A 26,483-nucleotide genomic window follows, 5' to 3' on the forward strand; every position below is an offset into this window, starting at 1 on the left:
CCAGAAAGTCATTTTAGAGACCTTCTTAAAACCAGAGTCTAGAGGATAAATGGAGCTGAAATAGACCAGACACTTGGAAACCAGCTAGAGAGATTTTATATGAATCCAAGTAAGAGAGCAAGGGAATTGAAACAAGGTATACTCTAGGAGTAAAAAAAAATAGAGAACACGCTTTAAACATCTCAGAAATCCAGGGGCACCTGGCTGGCTCAGTCGGTTAAGCAACATGACTCTTGATTTTGGCTCAGGTCATGATCTCACAGTTCATAAGATCGAGCCCAGCATTGGGGCTATTAGCATGGACCCTGCTTGGGATTTATTCTCTCTCTCTCTCTCTCTCTCTCTCTCTCTTTCTCTCAAAATAAATAGATACAAGAAATCTCAGAGGGGTGCCTGGGTGGCTCAGGCAGTTAAGCATCCGACCTCGGCTCAGGTCATGATCTCACGGTTTGTGGGTTCAAACCCTGTCTTAGGCTCTGTGCTGACAGCCTGGAACCTGCTTCAGATTCTGTGTCTCCCTCTCTTACTTCCCCTCCTCCACTCATTCTCTCTCTCTCTCTCTCTCTCTCTCTCTCTCTCTCTAACATTAAAAAAATAATAACGGGGCGCCTGGGTGGCGCAGTCGGTTAAGCGTCCGACTTCAGCCAGGTCACGATCTCGCGGTCCGGGAGTTCCAGCCCCGCGTCACACTCTGGGCTGATGGCTCAGAGCCTGGAGCCTGTTTCCGATTCTGTGTCTCCCTCTCTCTCTGCCCCTCCCCCGTTCATGCTCTGTCTCTCTCTGTCCCAAAAATAAAGTAAACGTTGAAAAAATAAATAAATAAATAAAAATTAAAAAAAAATAATAATAACAAAAAATAAAAAGAAATCTCAGAAATCCAAGAAGACAACTTGGGTGGGGTGGATATGGGGACTGACTAAAAGCAAGTGTCAAGATAACCCTCCCCCAAACTCCAGGCTTTAGCTTGGCTGTATTCAGTGGAAGCATGATAATAGGGGATGTTCTGAAGTGGAAGACGTTGAGTTCCATTTCACACAAGTCAAGTTCAGTGGGCAACTGAATGAACACTCGGTAGTGGAGAACTTTAGGGAGACGGCTTCGAAAGCAAAATTGCAGAGGGCTAAGAAGGTAGAAGTCGAAGCGATGTAGACTAAGTAGCTTTGGAACAAATGAGGAAAACAGATGACTGGGTTGATCTGCATTTGGGGTTTGATGAAATGAAGTTTTGGAAGGTCAAGTAAAGTAAGAGGTTGCCATAAAAGTATGGTAGAAATAGTCCTGGGATCCAGTGGGTAGAGCAAAGCCAAGGACCTAAGACCTAGACCAGTAATTTTCAAACTTGCTTGATCATCAGAATCACCTGAAGGACTCATTCAACTGAAGCTTGCTGGGCCCCGCTCCAGAGTTTCTGATTCAGTACATCTGTGATGGGCCCAAGAATTTTCATTTCTAACAAGCTTACAGACTCTACTGTTGCTGACCCGGAGGCCACACTTTGAAAACCTAGACCAAAGTCGCTGGTAGATACTGAATAGTTTTCTGAGTGAATTGATTAGAGTGCTCATCTTCCAGAATGGAAGACGGTGGTCGGAATATAACTGCAGAATTTGAATTCAGAGAAGGAGCAATTTTGGGCAGACAAGATTCAGGATGGACCCTCCCAGGGAAATGATGGGAGGTCAAGGAATCGAGTGTTGTGGGGTCTTCAAAATGAGTCACATCTGTCAGAGGCCTGAATCTAAAGGGGAGCTCAAAGAGGAAGTCAAGATCTGAAGGGGAGTCTGGCTACTTTCTGGGCCTGAATTAGGTATAGTTAACTGAATATCCACCTACAGACATGGTGGCCCATCCAGGTTAATGCACCAGTGCTGGTAACAAATGTAAGGGAAATTTGGGACTCTGCTAGTTTTGTGTGGCACATTCTTTTTCTTATCTTTTTTTAAAGTTTATTTATTTTGAGAGAGAGCAAGTGGGGGAGGGGTGCATAAGGAGGGGGGGGAGAGGGAGGGAGAGAGAGAGAGAGAGAGAGAGAGAGAGAGAGAGAGAGAGAGAGAGAGAGAGAATCTCAAGTAGGCTCCATGCTGCCAGTGCAGAGCCAGACACAGGGCTTGAACTCACAAACTCTGCAATCATGAGCTGAGCCAAAATCAAGAGTCAGTCACTTAAATGACTGAGCCACCCAGGTGCCCCTGTCGGGCACATTCTAACAATTTTTTTATTTTATTTTAATGTTTATTTTGGAGACAGAGCACGCATGTGCATGCGTGCCAGCGGGGGAGGGGCAGAGAGCGTGGGGAGGGGCAGAGAGCGTGGGGAATGGAGGATCAGAAGCGGGCCTTGTGCTGACGGCAGAGAACCCCACGTGGGGCTCGAACTCACAGCTAAATCATGACCTGAGCTGAAGGTGGACCCTTAACGGACAGAGCCACCCAGGCACATTACACATTATGTAAGTAAGGTCTGCGCTGGGCCTCAGGTTTTTTGGGGGGGGGTGCTCTAAGGTGGAGATCACAGCCTGGGGATTCCAGCCCTGTAAGGGAGCAATTCACCTTAGACCCTCAGGCTTAGGGGAGCAGGACAGACAGGAAGGCTGTTCTTTCTGGGAAAAGCAGCTTGTAAAGAATGAAAATTCCACTAGATGAGCATGTTTACAGAATAAAAATGTCTGTTAACCCTCAGCCATGATTCTGTACCCTTTATAGCTTCCCCTTTACAGGAACAGCTGCTCAGAATACCCCGCAAGGGTACAGCTGTGATTAGGTCTTAAATTAAGGCCACCTCCAGCATGTCTTCCTTACTGCCAGCTGGTACTGATGAACACTGAAACCCAAGGTGCTGCCTTTGATGCTTAACACCTGTGCAACCTTCCACAAAGTTCCTTTCTCTCCGTGCCTGTTTTCCCATCTGTAAAATGCCGGTAATCGTGCGTCACATTGTTTGGATGAGGTTAGGCAGGTAATGTAAAGCTCTGGACATTAGTGAGCATCCTAATAATACTAGTTATGATTTGTTGCAGTGTCTGATGCGGGTCCTTGACGATGCCCCGACATGCGTGCGATTTGTGGTCCTGCGGTGTCACCTGTTGCGTGTGTCCTTTCCGTGCATCTGTACAGTGGTGCTGCCACTTTTTCTAGGTAGACGGCATCTGGGGATCTTGAGGATGGCTGGGTCTGCGCGTCTACGGGGAGCCCGGGAAAGGACTGGCGCAGCCGCAGAAGGGCCTGCAGTGGCGCCTGCCGGCCGCTGGGGGCCGCAGGGGCCGCTGGGTTCGCCCCGCCCCCGAGGGGTCAGGGGTCACCGAATGGCCGGAGATCGGCAGGTCGTCGCGGGTACGCAGTCTTGGGCCCATGGCGCCCGCGCAGCGTTGTCCTCTGTGCCGCCAGACCTTCTTCTGTGGTCGCGGACACGTGTATAGTCGCAAGCACCAGCGGCAGCTGAAGGAGGCTTTGGAGCGGCTCCTGCCCCAGGTGCGGGCGGGAGGCGGAAGGGGGCCGCGGACCGCCTGGGGGCGGGGATGCGGGCATTGCGGTGAGAGCGCGAGGGTGTGGGGTGCGGGGGGACCCCTGGGGTCCTACACGGCCTCTCCCCGCCGCAGGTGGAGGCCGCCCGCAAAGCCATCCGCGCCGCTCAGGTGGAGCGTTACGTGCCGGAGCACGACCGGTGCTGCTGGTGCCTGTGCTGCGGCCGTGAGGTGCGGAAACACCTGAGCCACGGAAACCTGACCGTGCTGCACGGGGGGCTGCTGGAGCATCTGGCCAGGTGAGAAGCGGCCTGGGAGCCTCATCCAGCCCACTCGCCTACCTGTGTGGGAGGGAGGGTTTAGGAGTGGGGGAGAGGAAGAACGCTGTGATGGTTTGATGAGGGTAGATGGAGTCACCTTTAGGCATTGCATTCTTTAGGGGTAGAAGGGTTTATGGCTTGCATGGCCCCAGTGGTAGTGGCGGGAAAGCCAGCTGGGTAGCTGGCTCGGCATTACCTCCCATCGTCTATCAGATGCCCCTGTTTTTCTTGGAAGAGGGAGACTGGACATCTGGAAGAGACTGATAACAGTATCGCCAGCCTTGCCCAGAGGCAGAAACCCCGATGTCAGTGTGCACTACGCATCTGATGTCTGCATAGCTGAGTAATATTTTGTAATAGGTCATTGAGATTATTCCTTCCTTCTCAGCCCGGAGCACAAGAAAGCAACCAACAGATTCTGGTGGGAGAACAAGGCAGAGTTCCAGATGAAAGAGAAGTTTCTGATCTCCTCCCAAGACTATGCACGGTAAGTCATTGGTAATGAAAGGTGAACTAACAGAATAGGGCTTCTCTGGGTCTGTGTCAGGTTCTAGAGCTTCCTCTACTAATTGGAAAATTCAGTAGGGACTTCTTAAGTATCTATCGTTTTCATAGCACTCATGGTGCCAGGCACTATACTGGACACATAAGTATGACAGTCCTTGAAAGGTTTATGTCTACTTGGGGGGGTGGGATTTACAATGCTGTTAGCAAATGGAGAATAGTATGTAACAAAAATTGACTATAACCAACCATTTAGATGCGTGGTACAGAGAAGATAAAGTCCTTTAGAAATAGAACAGGCTTTTTATAGTGTGCAAGAAACTGGTACTCTCCCAGCGTCAATAGTTTTAGACTATTTTAACTGGCCTCTGAAGGACCCTGAGAAACTGGAGTGCAGGAAGCTGGTCAGCACGGAGTGGGGGAGTGCTGACTGCTTCAGGAAGAGGACACAGGCAGCCTCACACTACGTCTATTGGGACTATATTGAGATTATGGGGTACAGAGCCCAAGGGGATCCCAGAGCCAAAGTTACAAAAAAACTCATGTCTGTTCTTCTCAGTGTGGAGAATAAGGGGATGATAAGAAATGCCTAAAACTTGCTACCTTGCCTTCAAATCTGTGGCTCATACAGGCAGGAGATGGGAAACTGAGGCCAAAAAGCACTCACTCCTTACATCCTGACCCAGCTCCAGATGGTTTTGGTGGGTGAATAAAGGATAGCTGAGCAGAAAAGGTTATAATTGAGAATTGCGAGGATGGACACTTTGAACTTTTTTTTTTTTAATGTTTATTTATTTTTGGGACAGAGAGAGACAGAGTGCAAGTGGGGGAGGGGCAGAGAGAGAGAGGGAGACACAGAATCTGAAACAGGCTCCAGGCTCTGAGCTGTCAGCACAGAGCCTGATGATGCGGGGCTTGAACCCACGAACCGTGAGATCATGACCTGAGCTGAAGTCGGACACTTAACCGACTGAGCCACCCAGGCGCCCCTGAACTTTTTATTAGTCTTGACTTTTGAATCTTATAAATTTCAAGGTCACATGCACAAGGCAAAACCAAGCCTAATTTGACCAGTAAAGATACCACGAGCCCTCTTTAGACTGTTCATTACATACACAGCAAAAAGAATACACCTCAAGTGCCCACTTCCCAGGTCCTTGCCCCACCCACCAGAAAGAACCACTCTGAAACAAAAAGAGCTAGCTAACAGCAGTGTGAGCATGAGACACCCTGCTGCTGGGAGCCCAGTCTGGCCTACAGCTTTAATCTGAGTGGGCAGAAAGCAGCATACTGCCATCAGAGCCCGGAGGTGATGACAGACTCTCATGACAGCCTGGGGGTGTTGGGGGAGATCAGGAGGTGAGTGGCAGATGGCCCCACAGCAGCTTTTCAGCTCTCCCATCCTCTTGTATTCCAGGGGCATCACACAAGCGTTCGGCTAAGACTCTGATGCTACAGTTCTAGGCTTCGCCCGTATGGATAGACACAAGGCTGCCAGGGCACCGTGGTAGAGCCATTCCTTCAGCGTTTTACATACTCAAATCAGGCCAGAAAGCAAATCCTAAAATTAATTGCAAACAGTGACAAGTTATCATAGCTGTATATAAATTGGTATCACAAAAGAGTAAGAATTTAAGTAACTTGAACACAAAATTCTGACCGTATACCCTCAAGAAGGCTATTTTCTAAGGACTAAAAAACTGCAAAGAAATTGAGGCTTGCTTAGTTTTTTTGTGATAGTGGTATCAGTAGTATTGGTATTATTCTGGTACCTTTACATGTGTATGTAAGATAAAAACAACTGCAAGTATATTGGTGGTGTTGCAAATATGGACCAATTCAAAAGGATAATCGATCAAAAAGGATAATTGATTTTTTAAAAAAAATGTTTTGAGGACACATGTGCACGTTGGGGGTTGGGGAGAGGGAGAGAATCCCAAGCAGGCTCCATGCTCAGCACAGAGCCCAGTGCAGGGCTCGATCTCAAAACCACGAGGTCATGACCTGAGCTGAAATCAAGAGTCGGACCTTTACCTGATCACCCAGGTGCTCTGATCATTGATTTTCTTACGTATGGTAATGGTTTCATGGTATCTTAGGCTCTTCCTGTTCTTAGGTGCATGCCGAAGTTTTCAGTTAAGTCTCATGATGTTCTAAAGCCCATTTTTTATTTGGAAAAAGGAAATGTTTGCATAGAAGAGAAGTGGAGCCAGTATGGCAAAATGTTAACAGTGAATCTGGTTGAAAGGTACATTGGTGTTCTTTGTTCTATTTTGATTTTGAAATTACCAAAATTTAAAGAAAAAGTGATCTGAAGGTCTTTTCACAACTGACAGGGATTGGAGTTCTTGGCTGACTTGCCCTTTTTCTTTAGATTCAAGAAATCCATGGTGAAAGGTTTGGATTCCTATGAGGAAAAAGAGGATGAAGTAATCAAAGAGGTGAGTTAAAAGAAAGGCCTCTGGAGGACCCAACCTTACGACCTTGTACCTAGCTAAGCAGCCTCTCTCCCACAGATGGCAGCTCAGATCCGTGAGGTGGAGCACAGCCGGCAGGAGCTGGTTCGGTCTGTCTTAGAGGTTGGTTTCCCTCGGAGGAGCCAGAGCAGTATCCAAATCCATTTGATCCCTGGTTCTCCCAGGTCCAGCATTTCACCTACCAGCTCTTCTAAGAGAACTCATGGACTCCATGCTTCATCTGCTCAGCTTGAATTCCCTTAACTGTCTGCCAGGGGGGCAGGCCTTGTCAGTGGCAATGTGGGCAAGGCAGGGAAGGGGGGAGGGAATGAGGGAGGGACGGGGGGGAAGTTTGCGAGGACAGTACCCTCCATATGCTAGTTCCCTTCTGAAGGGTGGGAGCATGGCCAAGACAGACTGTTAAAGGGTCCTAGACACATTTATTTTTCCTGAATCAAACTCAGCCTCAGGCAGTGCCAGACCCAGAAGAAGGCTCTTCAGCACTTGGAAGCTGGAAAGGGACCAACAGGTAAACTTGTTAAGGACTCTTGTTGAGAGTCTGACATGTTAGATCCTTCTGTAACTTTCTGGCTGGGAAATGGGAACAAAGTTCATCTGTGCCATCCTCATGGCTCAAGGACCTCATCTGCCAGCCCGGCTCCTGTCTGTCTTTTTCAGTCAAGTGGCCTCCTCCTCGCAGCAGCCTTCTTACTTGGACCTGCCACCAGCCCCGGAGCTTGACTGGATGGAAACAGGACAACCTTTGACATTCATTGGCCATCAGGTACAATGGATAATAAGCCAGCCAGGAAGGGCCAATGCCCCCTTAGTTCCCAGGACACCCATCTCTCCTGGGTTTTGTACCTATTCTAACCCTTCCTACCTTCTTTTCTGTGTTGTTCCATAGTATGTTCTCAGACACATTTCCTCACCCTCCAGTGATCTCATCACACCTTTGCCCCAATGCCTAAATCTCATCCTTTGCAGAACCCCCAAGTCCCACTCAATGTAGGATATCTATAAATATCCCATAAGCACTTGAAGCTAACCTCTACCATTCTATTATTCTGTTAACTGTGGATGAGTTATTTCCTCTTCCATCTCCTACCTCCTGTCAACAAGGTCTGTTTTATTACCTGACTAGAAGATGGCCTCCAGATACATATACTTTCCCGCAAGTTTCTATTCCTCCTGCACTCCTGTCCCAAACACAGAAAGTCACTGCTTCACCTATTCTTATGTTGTATACGCCAGCCATATTGTGCTTCCTGTTTTTGCACATGTAGTTATCATTGCCTTAAATAATGTTTACCTTCCTTCAGCCTAGTTCAAATGTCACCTTTTCATGGAATGATTATCTGAACAGGTTGCCTGTTGTAAATGTACTCAGTACCATGTAAAAAGCTGCAAATATAATGTGTGATTTATGCTTAATTCTCTTCCCCTATGATACATATGCCCTGTGAGTAAAGGGTTTTGCTTACCGGCATCTAGCAGGCATTCTATTTTTGGTCATCTTCGTTACAGAGACCCAGAAGTCTCTTGAGGACAAGACTGTTTCTCAGTTAGTTATCTGTGCTCTTAGGATTTAACATCAAACCAGGGCACAGAACTAGCACTTGTAGTGCTTCCACTACCCCTCCCCCCCTCCTGTGGTTTGTCATTTCTCTAGCTAGGAGTATCCACACTGTCGTGGCTTCTCATCTGGGATTTTTCCCCTCCATTTCTAACTACAGGACACGCCAGGAATTGGTAATATCCACTCAGGTAAGGCCTAAGGCAGTGTTTCTCAGATGGTAAGAAACAATTATTTTAAAGAATAAAACTGATTAAGTACTACCAGGGGCCCCTGGGTGGCTCAGTCAGTTAAGCTCAGGTCATGATCTCATTTTGTGAGTTTGAGCCCCATGTTGGGCTCTGCACTGACAGTGCAAAACCTACTTGGGTTTCTTTCTCTCCCCCTTTCTGCCCTTCCCTTACTCGCATTATCTCAAAGTAAATTTAGAAAAAAGTTTAAAGTACAGTATGGAGTACTATCTTGTGGATAACAAGATAGAGTTGTATCTTGAATACATGAAGAACTCTCAAAACTCAGAAGTCCTGTAAACAGATGCTCATCAGAGTGGCTAAAATTAAAGATGCACTGTGTTAACGCTCATATACTGCTATCAGGAATGTAAAATAGCAGAACCAATTGGAAAATGGCTCAGGAGTTTAAAAAGTTAAACACATACCCACTGTTATAGGATACAGCCATTACAAGATAAAAGAAAGCTTACCTGCACACAGGCTTGCAACACATGATCACAGCTTTATCTGCAGTACCTCCAAGCTGAAAACGACCCATACGCCCCTCAACAAAGCAACGACAGAGTAGTGCCCAACAAGGAAGGAACTATTGTTAAGTGCAGCATAGATAAATCTCAAAACTGTTAGAAGCCAGACCAAAACCAGGTACGTCCTAGAAAATGCAAACTAGAGTAACAGAAGCAAACCCATGGTTCCCTGGGGCTGTGAACAGGGATATGGGGAGGTACAGGAAATATTTCTAAAGGTTTTTCTTTTCAGATTGCACACTTTCAATGTGTGCAGCTGTATGTCAATTATGCCTCAACAAAGGTATTAAGTATCAGCACATCATATCACATGTAAGGTGTGTTGCTTTAAATTCGTCCCGGGCCCTCAACTTCCCAAGGTCCTGAGTCTTGTTTTTGAACATTTCTAGTTATCAATCAGTGAAGAGCTTTTACCTAGGACAGTTTCACAGTAGCCTAAAACTTTAGAGTGCCTTAATTTCTGCTGAATGGGTCTTTTCCAGGAGCTACACCTCCCTGGATGGTCCAAGATGAGGAATACAGCTCTGGAAACCAACAAATAGGGCCCTCCTATGAAGAATTTCTTAAAGAAAGTAAGTAAAAAAAATTCCAGAGTGGGAATGGGTTAAGTTTCCCTACTCAAATAAAACTGTTTACTTCTTTGTAGAAGAAAAACAGAAATTGAAGAAACTCCCCCCAGACAGAGTTGGGGCCAACTTTGATCACAACACCAGCACCAGTGTAGGCTGGTTGCCCTCTTTCGGCCGCGTCTGGAATAATGGACGCCGCTGGCAATCTAGGTATGGGCCCAGTGCCAGGACCCCAACCCACTACCCCTTTGGAGAGATCTCAGCCTTCATCCTGTTAACCCTTCCCTTTCTTTCAGACATCAATTTAAAACGGAAGCTGCGGCAAGGAGCAAACAGTCACATAAAGAAAAAAAGCCAAATGTTTCCTGATACTTTTCCAACCACCATGGGGCACAAAGCCAAGCCAACAAACCCATACCTGCTCTTCTCTCTTATCCTTTGTAACTGCTTTTCTTAGGAAAAGACACATACCCACTTATTTGATTTAATAAAGTTTTATTTTCCAAAATGTACAGTTGGTGGTGGAATCTGCAAAAGAAAAAAAAAATCACAATTACAAAGCCTTATGTAGCAGGGGGATGTATACTTTCTACACCACGAGCCCGTAGGTTCTTGCCTACCTGTTCATGCATCTTCACCAGCAGCTGGGGCATCTCCACCCTTGGTGTTTCTGGTGTAAATTACTTGAGCTCTGTGCTTTGAGACGAGTTTAATAAGTCCTGGGGAGAAAATAAGGATAAGGTTTTCACATAATCCTATGAAATAAATACTTCACAGACATGAGAAATACTGAATTTGAACATGAGAGTTTAATAACAAAGGCAAGCATGCCTATGTTTCTTGGTGATAATCTGATTTATCCTTTCTAAATGAGGGACCCACTATCTGCTCTTGGGATGGTTACCCTTATTGCACTTTAATAAAACTTAAAAGTCACTATATTTCCATACTAGACACTCCAGGGGCTTAAAATATACTCCTATTAAAGTGAGATTATGGGGGCGCCTGGGTGGCGCAGTCGGTTAAGCGTCCGACTTCAGCCAGGTCACAATCTCGCGGCCCGTGAGTTCGAGCCCCGCGTCGGGCTCTGGGCTGATGGCTCGGAGCCTGTTTCTGATTCTGTGTCTGCCTCTCTCTCTAACCCTCCCCCGTTCATGCTCTGTCTCTCTCTGTCCCAGAAATAAATAAATGTTGAAAAAAAAAATTAAAGTGAGATTATGAGTAGACCCACCACTCGATTTTTAAAACACAGAAAAAATGATTTACTATCAAAGCTTTTAATATTTTAGTAACTGTATTTCACTACATTTGGGTTACTTCTGTAACTGTATTTTCAGAGAGACCAAGAGAGTGTGAACAGAGAAAGGAGAGGGAGAATCTCGAGCAGGCTCTGCACTGTTAGCTTAAGCCCAAAGCCTCCCATGAACTAGGAGATCACAACCTGACCCGAAATTAGGAGTTGGATGCTTAACCAACTGATGCCCCTATTCTGTAACTCTTAAAGTGGATTTACTCACTTGAGAACACAAGAAATCCCTGTGCTTCACCAAAATGACAAAGAGGTACATGACACAAAACTGGCCAAGAACCCCGCTTTGAGGTCTACCCTAGAGATAGCATGTTAGAATATTACAATCACTGGTTAGCCTGTGCCCGTTTTAATAAATTCCAGTAAAAAACACATTTAAGATGGCTAACATGGTCAGGCCAGTTTTACATGCAAAAGCACACCAGTACGATTTATCCCTCTCACCTTTACTAAGGAGCTCCTGAAGGGCTGCCCTGGCCAGGGAACCTCGAATCTTCAGTCTCTCAGAAACGACAGCTGGAGTTATAAGCTTATAATTGGGAACTTCCTTACAGAGTTTGTCGTACGTTGCTTTATCAAACAAGACCAGGTTATTGAGCTTGTCCCGAACTTTGCCTTTGGACCACTTCTGCTCCCAAAAGAAAAAGGACAGTCAGCGTTCCCTGGAAGAAATTACTCTTTCCCTCACCAAACCATCTGTGTCACCGCAACTTTTTTTCCATGGCCATAGGAATATACTGCAAAGTTGTCTGTTCTTGCCCTGCAGAAATCTACGAAATTTAGAATTTACAGCAACTCTGCAAACGAAGATTCAAGTAATCTGAAACCAAGATACAAAAAAAAGACCCCATTGCCATTTACGTTATCCAAGATAAGTTAGATTAAAAAGAAAAAAAACAACCACCCCCGAACACATCTGCAAGAGTTTCGGGTGTAGGCTAAGCCCCACTAAACCAATTAGAAGAACACCACGTGACCATCAGACTACATTCACACTTAGTGTGTACCACCCCATTCTTCCAAACACAAAACGGTTTGAGAGCACAATTCTAGTCCTCGGACTCTAGACGCCACAACCTTAAAAACCATTTGCTATACACGTCATTTATTACTACAGCTACACGGGCCCGGCGTCCCCAGTGTCTCCCACTCTTGGAGGACTCCACGCCTACCTTCTTTTTGGCCTTGCCCCCAGATTTGTTCACTGGGTCTTTGTCTTTTTTGGCCGATTTCCCGGCATCTTTCTTCTTCTTGTCGTCCTTGGGCGGCTGTGCGGAAAAGGGAGAACGCAGCCAGATCACACGGCAGCCCCACGCTCCCTCTGCAACGGCGCCCCCACCCCGCCCAAACCTCACTACCTGAGCACATGGGTGAAGCAATCCCCCCGCCCGCCCGAAGCAGCCCGGCAAGTCTGGGGCCCTGCGTCTGGTGCCGCCTCCACCCCGTCCCGGCGCTTCCCGGCTCTCACAGCCGCACCAGTTTCCCACTCGGAAGAGCTCACCATAGCGAAGCTCAGAGAGCAACAGCCAACACCGCAGCCTCGCTAAGATGTCGGACAAAAAAGGAAGCGGCGCTCACGCACGGGCCCAGAAACCTCCACCCTCAGCAAGCGTTTCCGGGGCAAGGGGCGGAGCCAGCGGCGGAAGGTCGTAGGTCCAGCCCCCTCGTCCAGCGGGCAGCAGGGAGGGTGGTTGTCCTTCCCCAGCCGCGCACCCCGAACACTGTCCGCGGCCTTTTGGACTTTGCCGCTAGTTGTGAGGTAGTCACACGTCGCTATCCCCTGGTCCTGGAAACTAATAAAGAGAGAAAACAATCTGCCAGCCTCCGTAACTACCCCCACGATCCCGCTAAGCGTGGTGCTACAAGTGCGCAGGCGCCGGCTTTGGGAGGCTGGGAGGAGGGGGCGAGGGGCGGGTCCCGGGACTGCGGTTCCGGGGCGGGGCCGTCTGGAAGAAGCCGAATCCCCGCCTCTGAGGGGCAGCGGCTGCAATGGCGATTTTTAGCGTGTACGTGGTGAACAAAGCTGGCGGCCTCATCTACCAGTTGGACAGCTACGCGCCACGGGCCGAGGCTGAGAAAACTTTCAGTTACCCTCTTGATCTGCTGCTCAAGCTGCACGACGAGCGTGTGCTGGTTGCCTTCGGCCAGCGCGACGGCATCCGGGGTGGGCTAGGATTGCGTCCGATGGGCGGGCCCGGTGCTGCGGAGTGGGCTGGTGTCTCTGCTGGGCAGTAGGGTGGGGGGAGAGGGGGTGAGGCCGGGTCGCTGGTCCCATCAGCGGAGTCCCCACGCTGGGGCTTCGTTGACCCTTAGCTTCACCTCTACAGTGGGCCACGCAGTGCTGGCCATCAATGGCGTGGACGTGAACGGCAAGTACACGGCCGATGGGAAGGAGGTGCTGGAGTACCTGGGCAACCCTGCTAATTACCCGGTGTCCATTCGGTTCGGCCGACCCCGCCTCACCTCCAATGAGAAGCTCATGCTGGCCTCCATGTTTCACTCGTAAGTCCCCCAACCCTGTCTAGTGCCTTTTGGCCTTCACTTGGCCCTTAGGCTAGCTGGATTAGTGTGGTTCTGCGGGAAGTCTCCTGAGCAGCAGTGCTTACCTTTCTTTGCCTTTTCTTTTTTTTAAGCTTATTTATTTTGAGAGAGCACGCGCAAGCAAGGGAGGGGCAGAAAGAGAGGGAAAGGGTGAATTCCAGGCAGGCTCTGCAGTGTCAGCAGGGAGCCGATGCAGAGCTCGAACCCAGGAGCCAGGAAATTGTGACCTGAGCGGAAACCAAGAGCGGGACGCTCAACCAGCTGAGCCACCCAGGCGCCCCTCTTTGCCTCCTTTTAGGTCATCAGTTCTTGTGTTATGAAAAGAAAAGGAATGAGTCCAGTATAACTAGGCTTTAGATAATACTGGCAATGGTGTGATCTTGTGTAAGTCAACTTCCCTCAGCTTTAGTTTCTAAGTCTTTAAGGTAACTGAACTAAATGATCTTTAAGACCTTTTCCTGCTCTCAACTATAGTATGACATATGCTGGATAATGATAGTCATGGGGTAAGTAACCCTGGCGCATATTCCCAGTGTTAATTTCACCCAAAGCTTTCAAGGTAAGATGCTTTACAGCAGAGTAGGAGTGTAAACTACATGCAAAGTTCAAATGAATTTTAAAGAAATTTTGGTGCTTCTGCTAGGCAATTGAGGAAGCTGCCTCTTCCTTTTTTTTTTTTTTTTTTAATGTTTGTTTATTTTTGAGAGAGAGAGAGCTCCCAAGCAAGAGAGGGAGGGCAGAGAGAGGGGAGACACAATCTGAAGCAGGCTCCAGGCTGAGCTGTCAGCACAGAACCTGACCCGGGGCTCAAACTCACAAACCATCACACTGTCTCTTCTGACCTCTCAGAGTGTAATGTAAACTCCTCAGCAGCTAGGGTTACTTCAGTGGAAAAGTTTGAGCAGCACCCCTCCCTTAAAACAGTGGGGTGCATTCCCAACCTTACCTCCTTTGCAAATAGGCTGTTCGCAATCGGTTCCCAGCTGTCTCCAGAACAGGGCAGCTCAGGCATTGAGATGCTGGAGACCGACACGTTCAAACTGCACTGTTTCCAGACACTGACAGGTATGCGTCTTCAGATAGGCCAAAGGGATGCACTGGGGGCTGGTTGGGGGAAGGGACTGACCAGAGACAACTTTGGTAAGCAAGGGGTGGTGGTTAGCTTTTCCTGGGACAATTGCACAGACACGTCTGTTTTGCAACTCCAAAACCAATATTTAATCCGATGCCAGTTTTGCCCACACCACCCAGCACACTCGGCCATGGTTATCTTGTGTGCAGATAAAACCTTAATGTTGCACATGTTTTGGTAAGTGTTTCCAAATGAAACTTGAATGCCAAATGGAAATGACCTTCGGATCATGTCGTTGCCTCACTCCCTTAATGGGGATAATTGAAAACCTCCTGAATTTGTTTCCTGCCTGGCACTTGCTGCCGAGGGACCACATGACTAGGAATTAAGTGACAGAGCTAGAAATCAAAGCTTGGTCTCAATCAGTTGGGTGATATGATAAAGTCATGTTACTGCTCTGGTCTTACAGATCCACAGTCTTGGTTTTCCTGCTTTACGGAGCAATAGGATAAAAGTAAAAATGGGCTTATGAAAATGCTACACACACACAGGATGATGTTATTTGCTTTTCTCCACTCTTTGGTAACCATTCCTGGCTCTTCTCCAGGGATCAAGTTTGTGGTACTGGCAGATCCCAGGCAAGCTGGAATAGATTCTCTTCTCCGAAAGATTTATGAGATTTACTCAGACTTTGCCCTCAAGAATCCATTCTACTCCCTGGAAATGCCTATCAGGTAGGTAGTCGCCCTCCCCAGATATTGGTCAAAGCATCCTTGCCCTTCTCTTTGTGCTCTTCCCCAAAGACATTTTTCAAAAGTGTAAGAAGAGTTATTTTTCAAATAAAACAAAAGTAACTAGCCTTTCCTTGCTATTTTGAGAGACTAAAGACTTTCCTATGGGGTTCATATCCTTCTTCATGGAAGAGTTTCCACTGGCTCTACCTCGGCACCCAAAGTGGGGAAGAGTCTGAGACTTTACACTTTGTCCTCATCTGTGCCACTTGGGTCTGGCCTAGGTGTGAGCTGTTTGACCAGAACCTGAAGTTAGCCCTGGAGGTGGCAGAGAAGGCTGGAACTTTTGGACCTGGGTCATAGGCTGAGCCTGCAGTGGATCTCCCAAATTTTGAGAGATCCTGTAGCAGGAAGTCTGCTGTATCCACTCCGAAGGAGATCCTCACAGCTTCCTTAGTGCACTTGACAATGGGAGGGTGCAGAGCCTGATGACACATACTGATCCCTGAGCCTTAATACTGCTCTCTGCCCTCCCGTGTCTATCGTGGGCCTATTTCCCAACTCTGTACAGACTTATTTATGGAGGGAGTAGGTCCATAAATGCTAAATAAACATTCCTTTGATCTGTGTTTGCTATCCTAATTGATGGTTTGGGGGGAAAGGATCTGGTGGGTAGACAGGAATGAGAAAAGAATTCTGAGATGAGATATGTTCCAATAGAAAAAAAATAAGTGTTCATTAAATGAATGAACTTGGGGCTTTAAGTCAGGACCTTGGTCTAGTTCCAGAATTGCTGATTTCTAGGGTGATGGTGGAATATTTATCAAATGTTTATAGCCAGCCTTTACTGCTTTATCAAACTTAAACCTCACCCTAATCTCAGGGGGTACATTCTCCTATGGACAAGAGATTTAGCAAGGTACAGACACTCTATGCCTCAGAGTCTCAAAGCTAATTACTAACTGCATGAGTTTGAACCCAGGCTTTCTGACTATGCTATCATAAGCCACTGTTCGGAGCGCCTAGGTGGCTCAGTCAGTTGAGTGGCCGACTTCAATTCAGGTCATGATCTCACAGTTTGTGAGTTCGAGCCCCGTGTCGGGCTCTGTGCTGACAGCCTGGAGCCTGCTTCCGATTCTTGTTTCCCCCTCTTTCTGGCCCTCTCCTGCTCACCCTCTATCTCCTTCTCTCAAAAATAAATAAACATTAAAAAAAAAATTATAAGCCACTGTTTACTGATTCCCTCCATCAAAGTATTTAATTTGTCTGAAACCCAGTAGCTTCATCTCTAAAATGATCATTGAATTATACAGTGTAAAGTTGAAGGCAAAGGAGACATAAGCTAAAAGGAGTATACGTCAGATCTCCCATTCCAAGGAAATGAAGTCTGTCCTGTTTGGGGTGAAAGAGCAGGTAGCAAGAGAATATTTTCCAAGGAAAACTGTCTCTGGTCTGTAATACCCCTTTTGAAAGAATGGCTCACTGTGTTTAGTATCAAATCTAGTTTTAATCTCTTTATCAAGTCTTCCTCCCTCCCACCCAGGCCCTGGTGTTCCCAGGGTATTGGTGAGAGTGATGGCCTCCTCTCTGCCTGGAATCTTGAGGTATTGGCAAGAACAGTCACCGTGTGCTAAGAGGCCTTAGGGCAGAAATCATGGCCCATTGGTGCCCTGCAGCTACTGGAGGAGCCTCACCTCTTTTGGGGATGGGGTGGGGTGGGGTGGGGGTGGGGCAGGGTCCAGGAGAGGAAGAGGGTATTGGAGACTCCCTCACTGTAGGGGTTTCCTGTTTGAAGGCAGGAAATTGGAGCTAATGAAGTCCAAGAACAAAAGTTGTCTTTTAAATAGAGCACAGGATGGGGAGCTGGGACCTCATTAGCCACTGATAACTTCCAGCGCCACCTGGGCGAGGGAAAAGGAGCAAAAAAGGCGATCCAAGGTTCATTGGTAGCCGGAGCAGCCCCACTTTCTTTCTCCCCGCCCCCGCACCTCCCCAGCCCTGTGCAGGGGAAGGTCCACAGGTGGGAGAGGATGCACAGGTGCCTGTACTGTCTTCACTCAGCCTTCTTGGGCACTCGGCCCATCTTGGTGCGGATGTTTCGTAGCAGAAAGAAGGCGACTGTGCTGACGGCACAGATCACTTCGGCCACCCAGAAGGCTGTGCTCCAGCTATAGTGCTTGGCAATGGTGCTGAAGGGCAGCCCAGCCAGAAAGCCGCCCACTGCCAAGGAGGAGGGGAAGAGTCTGGGTCATTTGTGAGGCTAGGGCCGGCGGGGCCTGCCCCAGACTATAGCTGGCTTAAGTGCGAGGCACAAGTAGGGGTGAGGTGGAGACTCCGCTTACCGTTGGCCATGAGTCCCACAATGGCATGGGAGGTGCCGCACAAGTTGGGAGGAGCACTCTCATTGGCTATAACTCCGAACAAGGCAATGGGACCGTAGGAGGAGAAACCGAACAGAGCTCCCAACACCAGGATCCAGAGCTGCAAGGGCAGCACAGAGTGGCATTCAGAGTTTGAGAGAGCCTACCTACCTATCTACCTCTGCCAGAGGACAGAACAAATAACTGTAGTAGGGACACAGGAAATGACCTCCCTCACCCCACTTTCTGATATAATGGACAGGGCAGAGCTAGAGCAGTGAGTGCCACACCGAGCCAACCCGAGGGCCTGTGTGGGTAGGTGAAGGAGGTACAGAAGCCATCCCTCCAAGTTAGATGCTATCTCTTCTCAGAACTCATGCTAGCTGGATTGGCTAGAGGCAAGGAAGACAGTAGGACAAGGGTAAGACAAACCAGGAGGAAAACCAGAGATAAGGCACCTCATGCTCCGTAAAGCCTGTGAGCTCAGCGAGAGGGTGAAGAGCTGGAGTCCAGAAAGCAACATCCTAGAGGAGCACAGGAAAAAAAAGGAAACCAAGTCCCGAGTCCAGGAGGGGCACCAAAGTACAAAGAGGACACGAGGTAAGACAGACCTGGAAAGGGAGATCTGAGAGGCAAAGAAAGGCCTGGGCCAGGGTGGAGCCAGGGAGAGGAAGCCTGAGAGTCGGCGGCCCTTGCTTTCTCATCCTTGTGCCTGCTGTGGGCCAGGCCCTCCTTATTTACCTTGGAGGAGTCACTGGTCACAGTGACCCGGAAGAGGTACATGGACACGGTCATGCCAGCCATCATGAGCAGCAACAGGCCATGGCGAGGGTTCCCGTAGATGGATAGGCCTGCCTGTGGATACAGTCCCAGCAATGTCAGGGCCTAAAAGCAGCAGAGAACCTCCACCCCTGGACTCTGATACAGCAGGGCCTCTGCTGACAGGTCTTTGGCAATCCCACCACAGCTCTTGGCCCCAGGCAGCTCTGGGAGGCCCCGGGACCTGCTCGTTGTGTTCAGAGGCCAAACTCCACAACATCCCTTCCTCCACCACGGGGCAGGGTCGGGACATGTGCTGGCAAGCTGCACCTGCTTCCTCCTCAATCCCAGTTTTCCTGGGGCTGTGGAGAAGCCCACTGCCAGGCTGAGAGACATTCCAGCTCTCCTTGACATCATTTAAAGCCTTTTCCCCAAGAGTCTTAACCTTCACACCCCCAGCGAATAGCGGCAGCCTGGAATCATTCCAACCTCCCCCAACCTAAACTGGCTTATGCCAGCCTGCCCGTGCCCCAGGGCTCCCGCCTCTCTGGTGCCTGTCCCAGTCACGCTGGGAAGATTTAAAGGGACCCTCCTCCTTCCTGTCCCGTCTGCCCACTCACCTTTGCCATGGCCCGGTCTGACAGGTAGCCAGCTGCGATGCTGCCTACAAGGCCCCCAACCTCCAGGGCACTCATGTAGGAGCTACCTGGAGTAGGGAGTTGTGGTGGGAAGAGGGAAAGGAAGGGTGGGTGTTACACACTGGGGTTATCCCAGACTGGCTTAAACCCAGAGAGGTACAGGGTCCCCAAGGGTGACCGACCACAGCTGTCTGAGTAGTGCCTGGCCTCAGAGAAAGAAGGAAGGGATAAAGAGAAGCTGGGCCTGAACTTCCATCCCCTTCATTGACTCCTGCTCCCTAGGCCCACCCCTGTTCCAAACTCATCTTACCCACGAGGACGGATTGTCCTTTCTCCTGGATGAGGAAGAACTGGCCCCAGTCAGTACAGCAGGTCTTTACTCCAAATACCACGAGGTAGCCCGTGGAGAGTACCCACAGGTAGGGGGACAGCAGCAGCTCCTGTAGAGTACTCTCCTCCTTCGAGGAGCCTGGGGGCAGGAGGAGGCCAGGCCTGAGGCTCCACTCTTGCTGCTCTGCCCCGACTGAGCCCCCACCACTCATTAACCAGCCACAGGGCCAGAGTCCATCCACACAGCCAGGGACCAGCAGGAAGGCACCCCTTCACCCACTGTTCTACCCTGTCCCCTCCACTATAGGCCTCAGCAAATGAAACAGGGACCAGGGCACATGGAGGAAGGCACCCAAGCCACTTAAGCTTAGGATGCTGTCCAGGACAGGACAGGGAAGTCTGGCTCTGCTGTGAGGAAGGACCGGGATATAACATGAGTCACACAGCATTTGTTGGCTCTGCCGCTTGTCTGGTACTTAAGTGTCTCTTGGAACGGAGTTTTATTTACTCCCCACCAACTTGCCACCACCATCCCTCCCCCTGCCTCCATCGGCTAGCACAGGGCCAGGCATACAGCCAGACCTCAATGAAAGTCTGCCAAATGAATGGTGGATGAAGGTGCCCCAGTGATTCGGCTTGGGTGCGTGCTCACCCTTCTTGTCCTTGGAGGGGGCGGGGTCCAGGTTCCGGAGCCCAACGTCAGCGGGTTCATTGTGGATGAGCAGGAGACAGAGGAAGGAGACAACTACACAGAGCGCCCCGGACAGGGCCAGCGTGCTTCGCCAGCTATAGCTCTGGGCGAGGATGGTTGCCAGGATAGGGCCCAGCCCTCCAGCCAGGTTCATGCTGGTTGACAGAATGGCCCACCAGGTGCCAAACTGAGATGGCTCAAACCACTGTGGGGCAGAGGGTTCAGAGTAGGTGCCCACGTTAAACACGTTGAAGGTGAGGGTCAAGTGGGGCAGGGGCAGACCTAGAAGCTCACATTACAGGGACGAGGAAGAGGGCGCCTCTACTTGGCAGGGCCAATTCCCTCATCTGCCACCTGATCCCACCATGTTTAGCTCCTAAAATATCTCGACGAGCAACAGGAGTTGGACTGGAACTCCCGAGGAACCCGCTCGGGGATGGGAGTGCTGGTACTCCCACATGCCCTGTAGGTATCCCCTCGGCCAGTCTCAACTGGCTTCTTGGGAGCAGACACTCACCTTCCGCAGGATCTTCCCACAGGGAGGCCAGCCCAGCCCCTGTGCCAGGCCATTGAGGAACCAGAGAGCAGCAAAGACAGGTACCATGGAGCTCCAGGAAAAGACTACGTTGACCAGGCCGACCAGAAGCAGCCCAGAAGAGAAGAGCCAGCGGGCACTCATCTGGTCAGACAGCACCCCGCTCACAAACTTGCTGATGGCGTAGGCTGCCGACTGGCTGCTGGTGATGAGCCCTGCAGGGGAGGGGAGCAGGAAGCAGCACACCTAGGGGGTTAGGGGCCAGGGCAAGGGCACAGGAGGGATGGAGGAAGGCATGGGGTCACGTGTGTAGAGGTGCCTGGCAGGGTGAGACAGGTTCCTTCCAAGGGGACCAGAAGCAGCCTGTGTTGGAATCCCAGCACCCTTTCAGGGGGCGCCGCTACCCCTCCTCACCGCCGGCGCTAGCCCCAGGCTGACCCTTGACTTTTCAACCTGGAGAGTTCCAGCTGCAGCTGTCAGGGGGCAAGAAGGGGAGAACAGGGCAGCCCCACCCTGGGATTTACCCATGCCTGGTTACATTTCCTCCTCACCCCGGATGCCGACCCAGGGCTTCTAGCAGTTCCGTCACCCCCACCTCTGGGCATGGGGCAAAGAGCTTAGAATTGGAATCAAGGACGTTATTCCCCCTGAAATATAGCGTGCGGGGCCACGTGAAGTTTCTGTGCCAAGTCTCCAGTTCCCATTGCTTACGACGTCAGTGGCCAGCATGCACCCTGTGGTCTTAGCACGCACCCACGAGGTGTGGAAACCATGCCCAGAAGCCCCCTAAACATACTCGGAATAAGCCAGACCTCTGGGGGCGCGTGTGGGTCACAGGCACACAAAGACACATCACATAGGCAGCCCTCCTCAGACGCGTATCGACTACACTCCTGGTGCTTAGCCCACGGCCAGGCGTATGGTTTTCAGAGTCCGGTCGGCGTGTGCCGACTCTCCCTACCCTCCACTGTGCAGACGCTCCACACACGCTACGTGCCTTTATGCACGACACTGCCACCAACACCAACTTGTCCTACGGGTCCTGGGTCCCAGGGCCCACCACCCTGCCCTTCCGTGGCTCACCCAAGTCGTCCTTGTCCAGAGGGATCTCCTCCACCAACGACGGCATGACAAAGGAGAAGGTCTTGCGGTTGAAGTAGTACAGGCTGTAGCCTCCAAACATGGCTGAGAAGATCACAGCGCGGTAATAGCCGTAGCCTTGGGCGGCCATGGTGGAAGGGAGCAGGCCCCAGTGGCCAAGACGCGAAGCCTCCGACCACAGCTCCTGCCTGGGGCTCTCTCAGTGACCAGATCTGCTGAGTTAGGCTTTCTCTGTTCCCTCCTCCACCCAGCCTCCCAGGCTCCCTTTATAGCCACCTTCTGGACAATCATTAAGCCTGGGGCAGCTCGTAGGGAACCCAGTGTCCTGAGGGAGACAAGAAAACAGGAGATTACTGTCGGAGAATCTGTGGGGGCTGGAGGGGGTCCCAGCAGGAGGCACTGCCCATAAGCCAGCACGCTGTGTCCCTAGAATTTCTGCCTTTCTCCGCTCTTCCTTGTCCGCCTGCCTGTGAAACCAGCTGTGATTAAAGGCTCAACCTAATTACTTTTGTCTGCCTGAGCCCAGGGGAGGCAGGGGTGGGATAAAACAGAGCTGCCCTCTCTAGCCCTGCTCCCTCAGCCACCTACCTTCTCATTCATTCAGCCAAGGTTTACTGGTTGCCAGACACTGCACTAGGTGCTCAGTTTCTACACACACACACACACTCAGACACATACCCCCACTTCCAAGCCTTCTTAGGGCTGCTGACTCAAGCCCTGTAACTCCCAATGCCTAGCACACATCGGGATGTAGCTGTTTATGGATAGTTGCAGAATTGTAAGCGAGGGGAACTTCCCAGAGCAAGCCCCTGTTGCACTGAAAGCCCCTGTAAAGCCTGCGGTCATGGTCACTCAGCTGCCTCTGGTCCCTTTACCCTATGACGCCAGTGTGGGGTGCCCTCTGGCTGGCTGGGGGCTGCAGGGCGAGTGACAGCACGACCCGTGGGCGGGAAGGTCCACCCGCGGACTTCAGGCTGCACTGCCGAGCCCGCTAGCCTTCTGGGGCCCCGGCAACACGCCCCCGGCTTTTCCGCTCGATTAGGAAAGCAATTGGAGCAGAAGGCGTAGGCGAGAGCCGAGCAGGCGACCGCTCATAGTCTCCCGGAGGCTCCTCGCTCCAGGCGCCTAGTGGCTCAGCCCAGCAGGACGGGGCCAGGCGCAGGCTCTCGGCACCTGCCCAGCCCCGTGTCCTCAAGTTACCCAGGACACCTGACTCGGGCTGCGAGGCCACAGACCCGGCAGCCGGAGAGGTACGGAGACACCGGACTGGTGCGACAAAAAGAAGCAGGTGCATGCTGATCCGGAGCAGCGCCTCAGAGGCCCCCAGACTCAGGAACTGCCCCTCATCCCAGAAGGGGCAGCTGCAGGAACACCTCCGCTTTGGATCGGAAGTTACCGCAACCTTTACTGGGGCTCTAACAAAGGAGCCCCAAGACCCGAGACTCCCCCTCCAGCCCCGCCTTCAGGCGGCACCCCTCCCCAGCATTTGTCCCGCTACCTGCACGCAGGCGGGAGCCGGAATAGGACAGAGCCCGGAGGCGGGACCGCATGCGCATGCGCATGCGCTCGCTAGGGGGCGGGGCCTCCGCCTGCGCCTAGCTGGCTGAGAGCCAAGTCCACTTCCAAGGGTGTAGTCCAAAGCTGCCCGTAGTACTGGTCCTTGGGTGAGAACAGCGCCCCTTAGGGGCTGGACTCGTAGGTCCCTTCTTTAACCGATGGCATTCAACATACCAGTTTTTAGTGAGCGCCTCCCACTACCAATCACTGTTCCGCGTTAACAGTCTGGAAAAGGCCTTGTAGAGAGCACAGTCTTTTCTGTAAGAAATTAAAGCAGTCTTCAATAAATACAGTATGAACATTTGATTTGTAATCAGACTGTTGGGGACAAAGTTAAGACAAAATACACGGGGCGTTTAAAGTGCCTGGCCAGGAATAAACCTTAAATTCTAATCCTGGACCCACTACATTTTAACAATGTGACCTTGGGTAATAATTTCTATGAACCCCAGTTTCTTACCAACCTCATAGGTTCATGTGAGGACTCACTAGAAGATTTATTATTATTTTTTAAAGATTTTATTTTTCTAAATATTCTCTAAGTGGGGCCCGAACTCACAACTCCAAGATCAAGAGTCACATACTCCACCAGCCGAGCCAGCCAGGAGCCCCTCAACAGAAGATTTAGATTAGAATTTAGAAAAGTTAGGTAATCGCTTTCACAGACTACTGGAGAATTGCTGAAAGAATTCTAAGTGTTCCAAAGTTGACAGCAAAGATCTTTTAGATTAGGAAGGTGATCAGGGAAGGGAGGAGAAGCCTGCCATCAGCCACCACCAGTGCCACTCCAGAATGCCTCATGAAAGCTCTTATTTTATTTCTATTGTGTTAACGTGTATTCATTTTTTGAGAGACAGAGAGAGCACAAGTGAGGGAGGGGCAGAGATAGAGGGAGACACAGAACCTGAAGCAGGCTCCAGGCTCTGAGCTGTCAGCACAGAGCCCAACACAGGGCTCAAACTCACAAACTGTGAGATCATGACCTGAGCCAAAGTCAGATGCGCAACCGACTGAGCCGCCCAGGTGCCCCTTGATTGGATTCTGATGAGAATCGTGGGTGCGTTTGGTATTTCCCCTCATTTCCCATCTGGGTACCCAGAACAATGAATGCAGCCAGGGATTCCCATGAGCAGAAAGATGAAGCATTCAGTCTCCCAGATGACAATCTTGGATCTAGCAATTGGGAGGCAGCCGATTTAGGAGAAGATAAAAGATGAAGATAAAAGATGAAGAACTGGGAGTCTTAATATCAGCAAAGTACGGATAGTAAATTATCAGAAAGATATTGAGGACATTGTAGACTTGGCTTCAGTGAGGTAGGAGGATCATGGCGCAGAAGGTAATATGGCTGGAGATGATGATGATGATGATGATGATGATGATGATGATAATGATTCACCTGATTCTGAAAGTCCAAATGACTCTGAAAGTGGCTCACAGAGAAAGAAGAATCTGCTGAAGAACTCCAAGCTAACTGAGCACCCGGATGAAGTGAAGGATCCCCAACAAAACTAAAAGATAACCTACTCAATGAGAGAAGATATTTGCAAATGACATATCCAATAAAGTGTTAGTATCCAAAATATATAAAGATACTTTATATAAACTCAACACCACAAAGCAAATAATCCAATTAAAAATGGTTGGAAGAGGGATGCCTGGCTGGCTCAGTCAGTAGAGCATGCAACTCTTGATCTCAAGGTTGTGAGTTCAAGCCCCACATTGGGTACAGAGATTACTCAAAAATAATTAATTTTTAAAATAGGCAGAAGACATGAATAGACATTTCTCCAAAGACATATAGATGGCCCACAGACACATGAAAAGATGCTCATCATCACTATCAGGGAAATGCAAATCAAAACCACAATGAGATGGGCTGCCTGGGTGGCTCAGTCGGTTAAGCATCTGACTCTTGGTCTCGGCTCAGGTCATGACCTCACAGTTCATGAGTTCCAGCCCCGTGTCGGGCTCTGCTCTGACAGTGTAGAGATTGTCCCTTCTTGGGATTCTCTCTCTCTCACTCTGCCCCTCCCCCACGTGCACTCTCTCTCTCTAAATAAATAAATAAACTTAAAAAAAATGAGATATCACATCACACCTGCAGAATGACTAAAATCAAAAGGACAAGAAACAAGTGTTGGAGAGGATGTGGAGAAAAAGAAACACTTATGCACTGTTGGTGGGAGTGCAAACTGGTACAGCCACTCTGGAAAACAGTATGGAGGTTCTTCAAAAAATTAAAAATGGAATTACCATATGATCTACACTACTGGATATTTACCCAAAGAACATGAAAACATTCAAAAAGATATATGTACCTCTATGTTTACTGCAGCATTATTTACAACAGTCAAATCATGGAAATAGCCCGATTGTCCATCAATACGTGAATGGATAAAGAAGATGTGATAGAGTCACCTGGGTGGCTCAGTTGGTTGAGCGTCTGGCTCTTGATCTCTGTTCAGGTCACGGTCTCATGGTCATGGGATCAAGCCCTGTGTCAGGCTCCACGCTGATGGCTGGAGCTGCTTGGGATTCTCTTTCTCTCTGTCTCTCTCAAAATAAATAATAAACATTAAAAAAAAGAGAGAGAGATGTGGTGTGTGTGTGGGGGGGGGGTAACTCAGCCATAAAAAAGAGTAAAGTCTTGCCATTTGCAACACCATGGATCGCTCTAGAGAGTATAATGCTACGTGATATAAATCAGAGAAAGACAAATACTACATGATTTCATTCATATGTGGAATTTAAGAAACAAAACAAAGGAACAAAGAAAAAGGAGACAAACCCCAAAACAGGCTGTTAACCATAGAGAACAAATTGGCAGCTGCCAGAGGGGAGGTGGGTGAAGGCTGAGTAAAATAAATGAAAGGGATTAAGAAGGTTCTTATGATGGGGTGCCTGGGTGGCTCAGTGGGTTAAGTGTCCAGCTCTTGAATTCGGCTCAGGTCATGATCTCATGGTTCGAGGGATCAAGCCCTGTGTTGGGCTCTGTGCTGGCAGGGAAGAGCCTGCTTGGGATTCTCTCTCTCTCTCTCTCTCTCTCTCTCTCTCTGCCCCTCCCCCATGCATGTGCGCTCTCTCTCTCTCTCTCTCTCTCAAACTTACCTAAAAAAAAGTATACCTATCATGATGAGCACTGAATAATGTATAGATATAGAATGGTTGAATCACTCTATTGTACACCTGAAACTAATATAACGCTGTATGT

The 26,483-nt window shown here is 49.6% G+C and overlaps 4 protein-coding genes across 8 annotated transcripts; 2 read left to right on the top strand and 2 right to left on the bottom strand.

Moving 5' to 3' along the window:
- The first annotated feature begins 3,253 nt into the window (after positions 1-3,253).
- On the top strand, positions 3,254-10,153 carry CENATAC (centrosomal AT-AC splicing factor). 3 transcript variants are annotated; one of them, XM_047877774.1, is made up of 12 exons: positions 3,261-3,467; positions 3,596-3,759; positions 4,169-4,267; positions 6,401-6,532; positions 6,659-6,725; positions 6,801-6,863; positions 7,205-7,269; positions 7,419-7,524; positions 8,477-8,507; positions 9,559-9,648; positions 9,723-9,855; positions 9,942-10,153. In XM_047877774.1, exons 1-12 carry the CDS (start codon positions 3,348-3,350, stop codon positions 10,012-10,014), a joined length of 1,143 nt encoding a protein of 380 aa, XP_047733730.1. In that variant the 5' UTR covers positions 3,261-3,347; the 3' UTR covers positions 10,015-10,153. The 3 variants fall into 3 exon arrangements, with proteins under 3 accessions (XP_047733732.1, XP_047733730.1, XP_047733731.1); XM_047877775.1 differs by lacking the exon at positions 6,401-6,532 and having other exon boundaries at positions 3,264-3,467; XM_047877776.1 differs by lacking the exons at positions 8,477-8,507; positions 9,723-9,855; positions 9,942-10,153 and having other exon boundaries at positions 3,254-3,467.
- RPS25 (ribosomal protein S25) lies at positions 10,124-12,595 on the bottom strand. The gene is made up of 5 exons (XM_047877778.1): positions 12,456-12,595; positions 12,127-12,222; positions 11,399-11,582; positions 10,266-10,364; positions 10,124-10,173 (listed from the first exon to the last, which is right to left on the bottom strand). The coding sequence occupies exons 1-4, from the start codon at positions 12,456-12,458 to the stop codon at positions 10,270-10,272; spliced, it is 378 nt and encodes a 125-aa protein (XP_047733734.1). The 5' UTR covers positions 12,459-12,595; the 3' UTR covers positions 10,124-10,173; positions 10,266-10,269.
- Positions 10,124-23,252, bottom strand: SLC37A4 (solute carrier family 37 member 4). 3 transcript variants are annotated; one of them, XR_007156239.1, is made up of 12 exons: positions 21,695-23,154; positions 20,594-20,826; positions 20,038-20,281; positions 19,366-19,524; positions 19,038-19,123; positions 18,400-18,513; positions 17,641-17,779; positions 14,442-14,616; positions 12,456-13,175; positions 12,127-12,222; positions 10,266-10,364; positions 10,124-10,173 (listed from the first exon to the last, which is right to left on the bottom strand). XR_007156239.1 is itself a non-coding variant. In XM_047877772.1 (9 exons), the coding sequence occupies exons 2-9, from the start codon at positions 21,840-21,842 to the stop codon at positions 17,352-17,354; spliced, it is 1,290 nt and encodes a 429-aa protein (XP_047733728.1). In that variant the 5' UTR covers positions 21,843-22,037; positions 23,211-23,252; the 3' UTR covers positions 16,993-17,351. The 3 variants fall into 3 exon arrangements, 1 of the variants encoding a protein (XP_047733728.1); XR_007156238.1 differs by having other exon boundaries at positions 12,456-13,178; XM_047877772.1 differs by lacking the exons at positions 10,124-10,173; positions 10,266-10,364; positions 12,127-12,222; positions 12,456-13,175; positions 14,442-14,616 and adding exons at positions 16,993-17,518; positions 23,211-23,252 and having other exon boundaries at positions 21,695-22,037.
- On the top strand, positions 12,944-15,927 carry TRAPPC4 (trafficking protein particle complex subunit 4). The gene is made up of 5 exons (XM_047877777.1): positions 12,944-13,118; positions 13,282-13,456; positions 14,457-14,560; positions 15,175-15,301; positions 15,583-15,927. The coding sequence occupies exons 1-5, from the start codon at positions 12,944-12,946 to the stop codon at positions 15,659-15,661; spliced, it is 660 nt and encodes a 219-aa protein (XP_047733733.1). The 3' UTR covers positions 15,662-15,927.
- Positions 23,253-26,483: the final 3,231 nt, after the last annotated feature.

The sequence above is a fragment of the Prionailurus viverrinus genome, chromosome D1, assembly GCF_022837055.1.
Source record: "Prionailurus viverrinus isolate Anna chromosome D1, UM_Priviv_1.0, whole genome shotgun sequence".
NCBI lineage: Eukaryota > Metazoa > Chordata > Mammalia > Carnivora > Felidae > Prionailurus > Prionailurus viverrinus.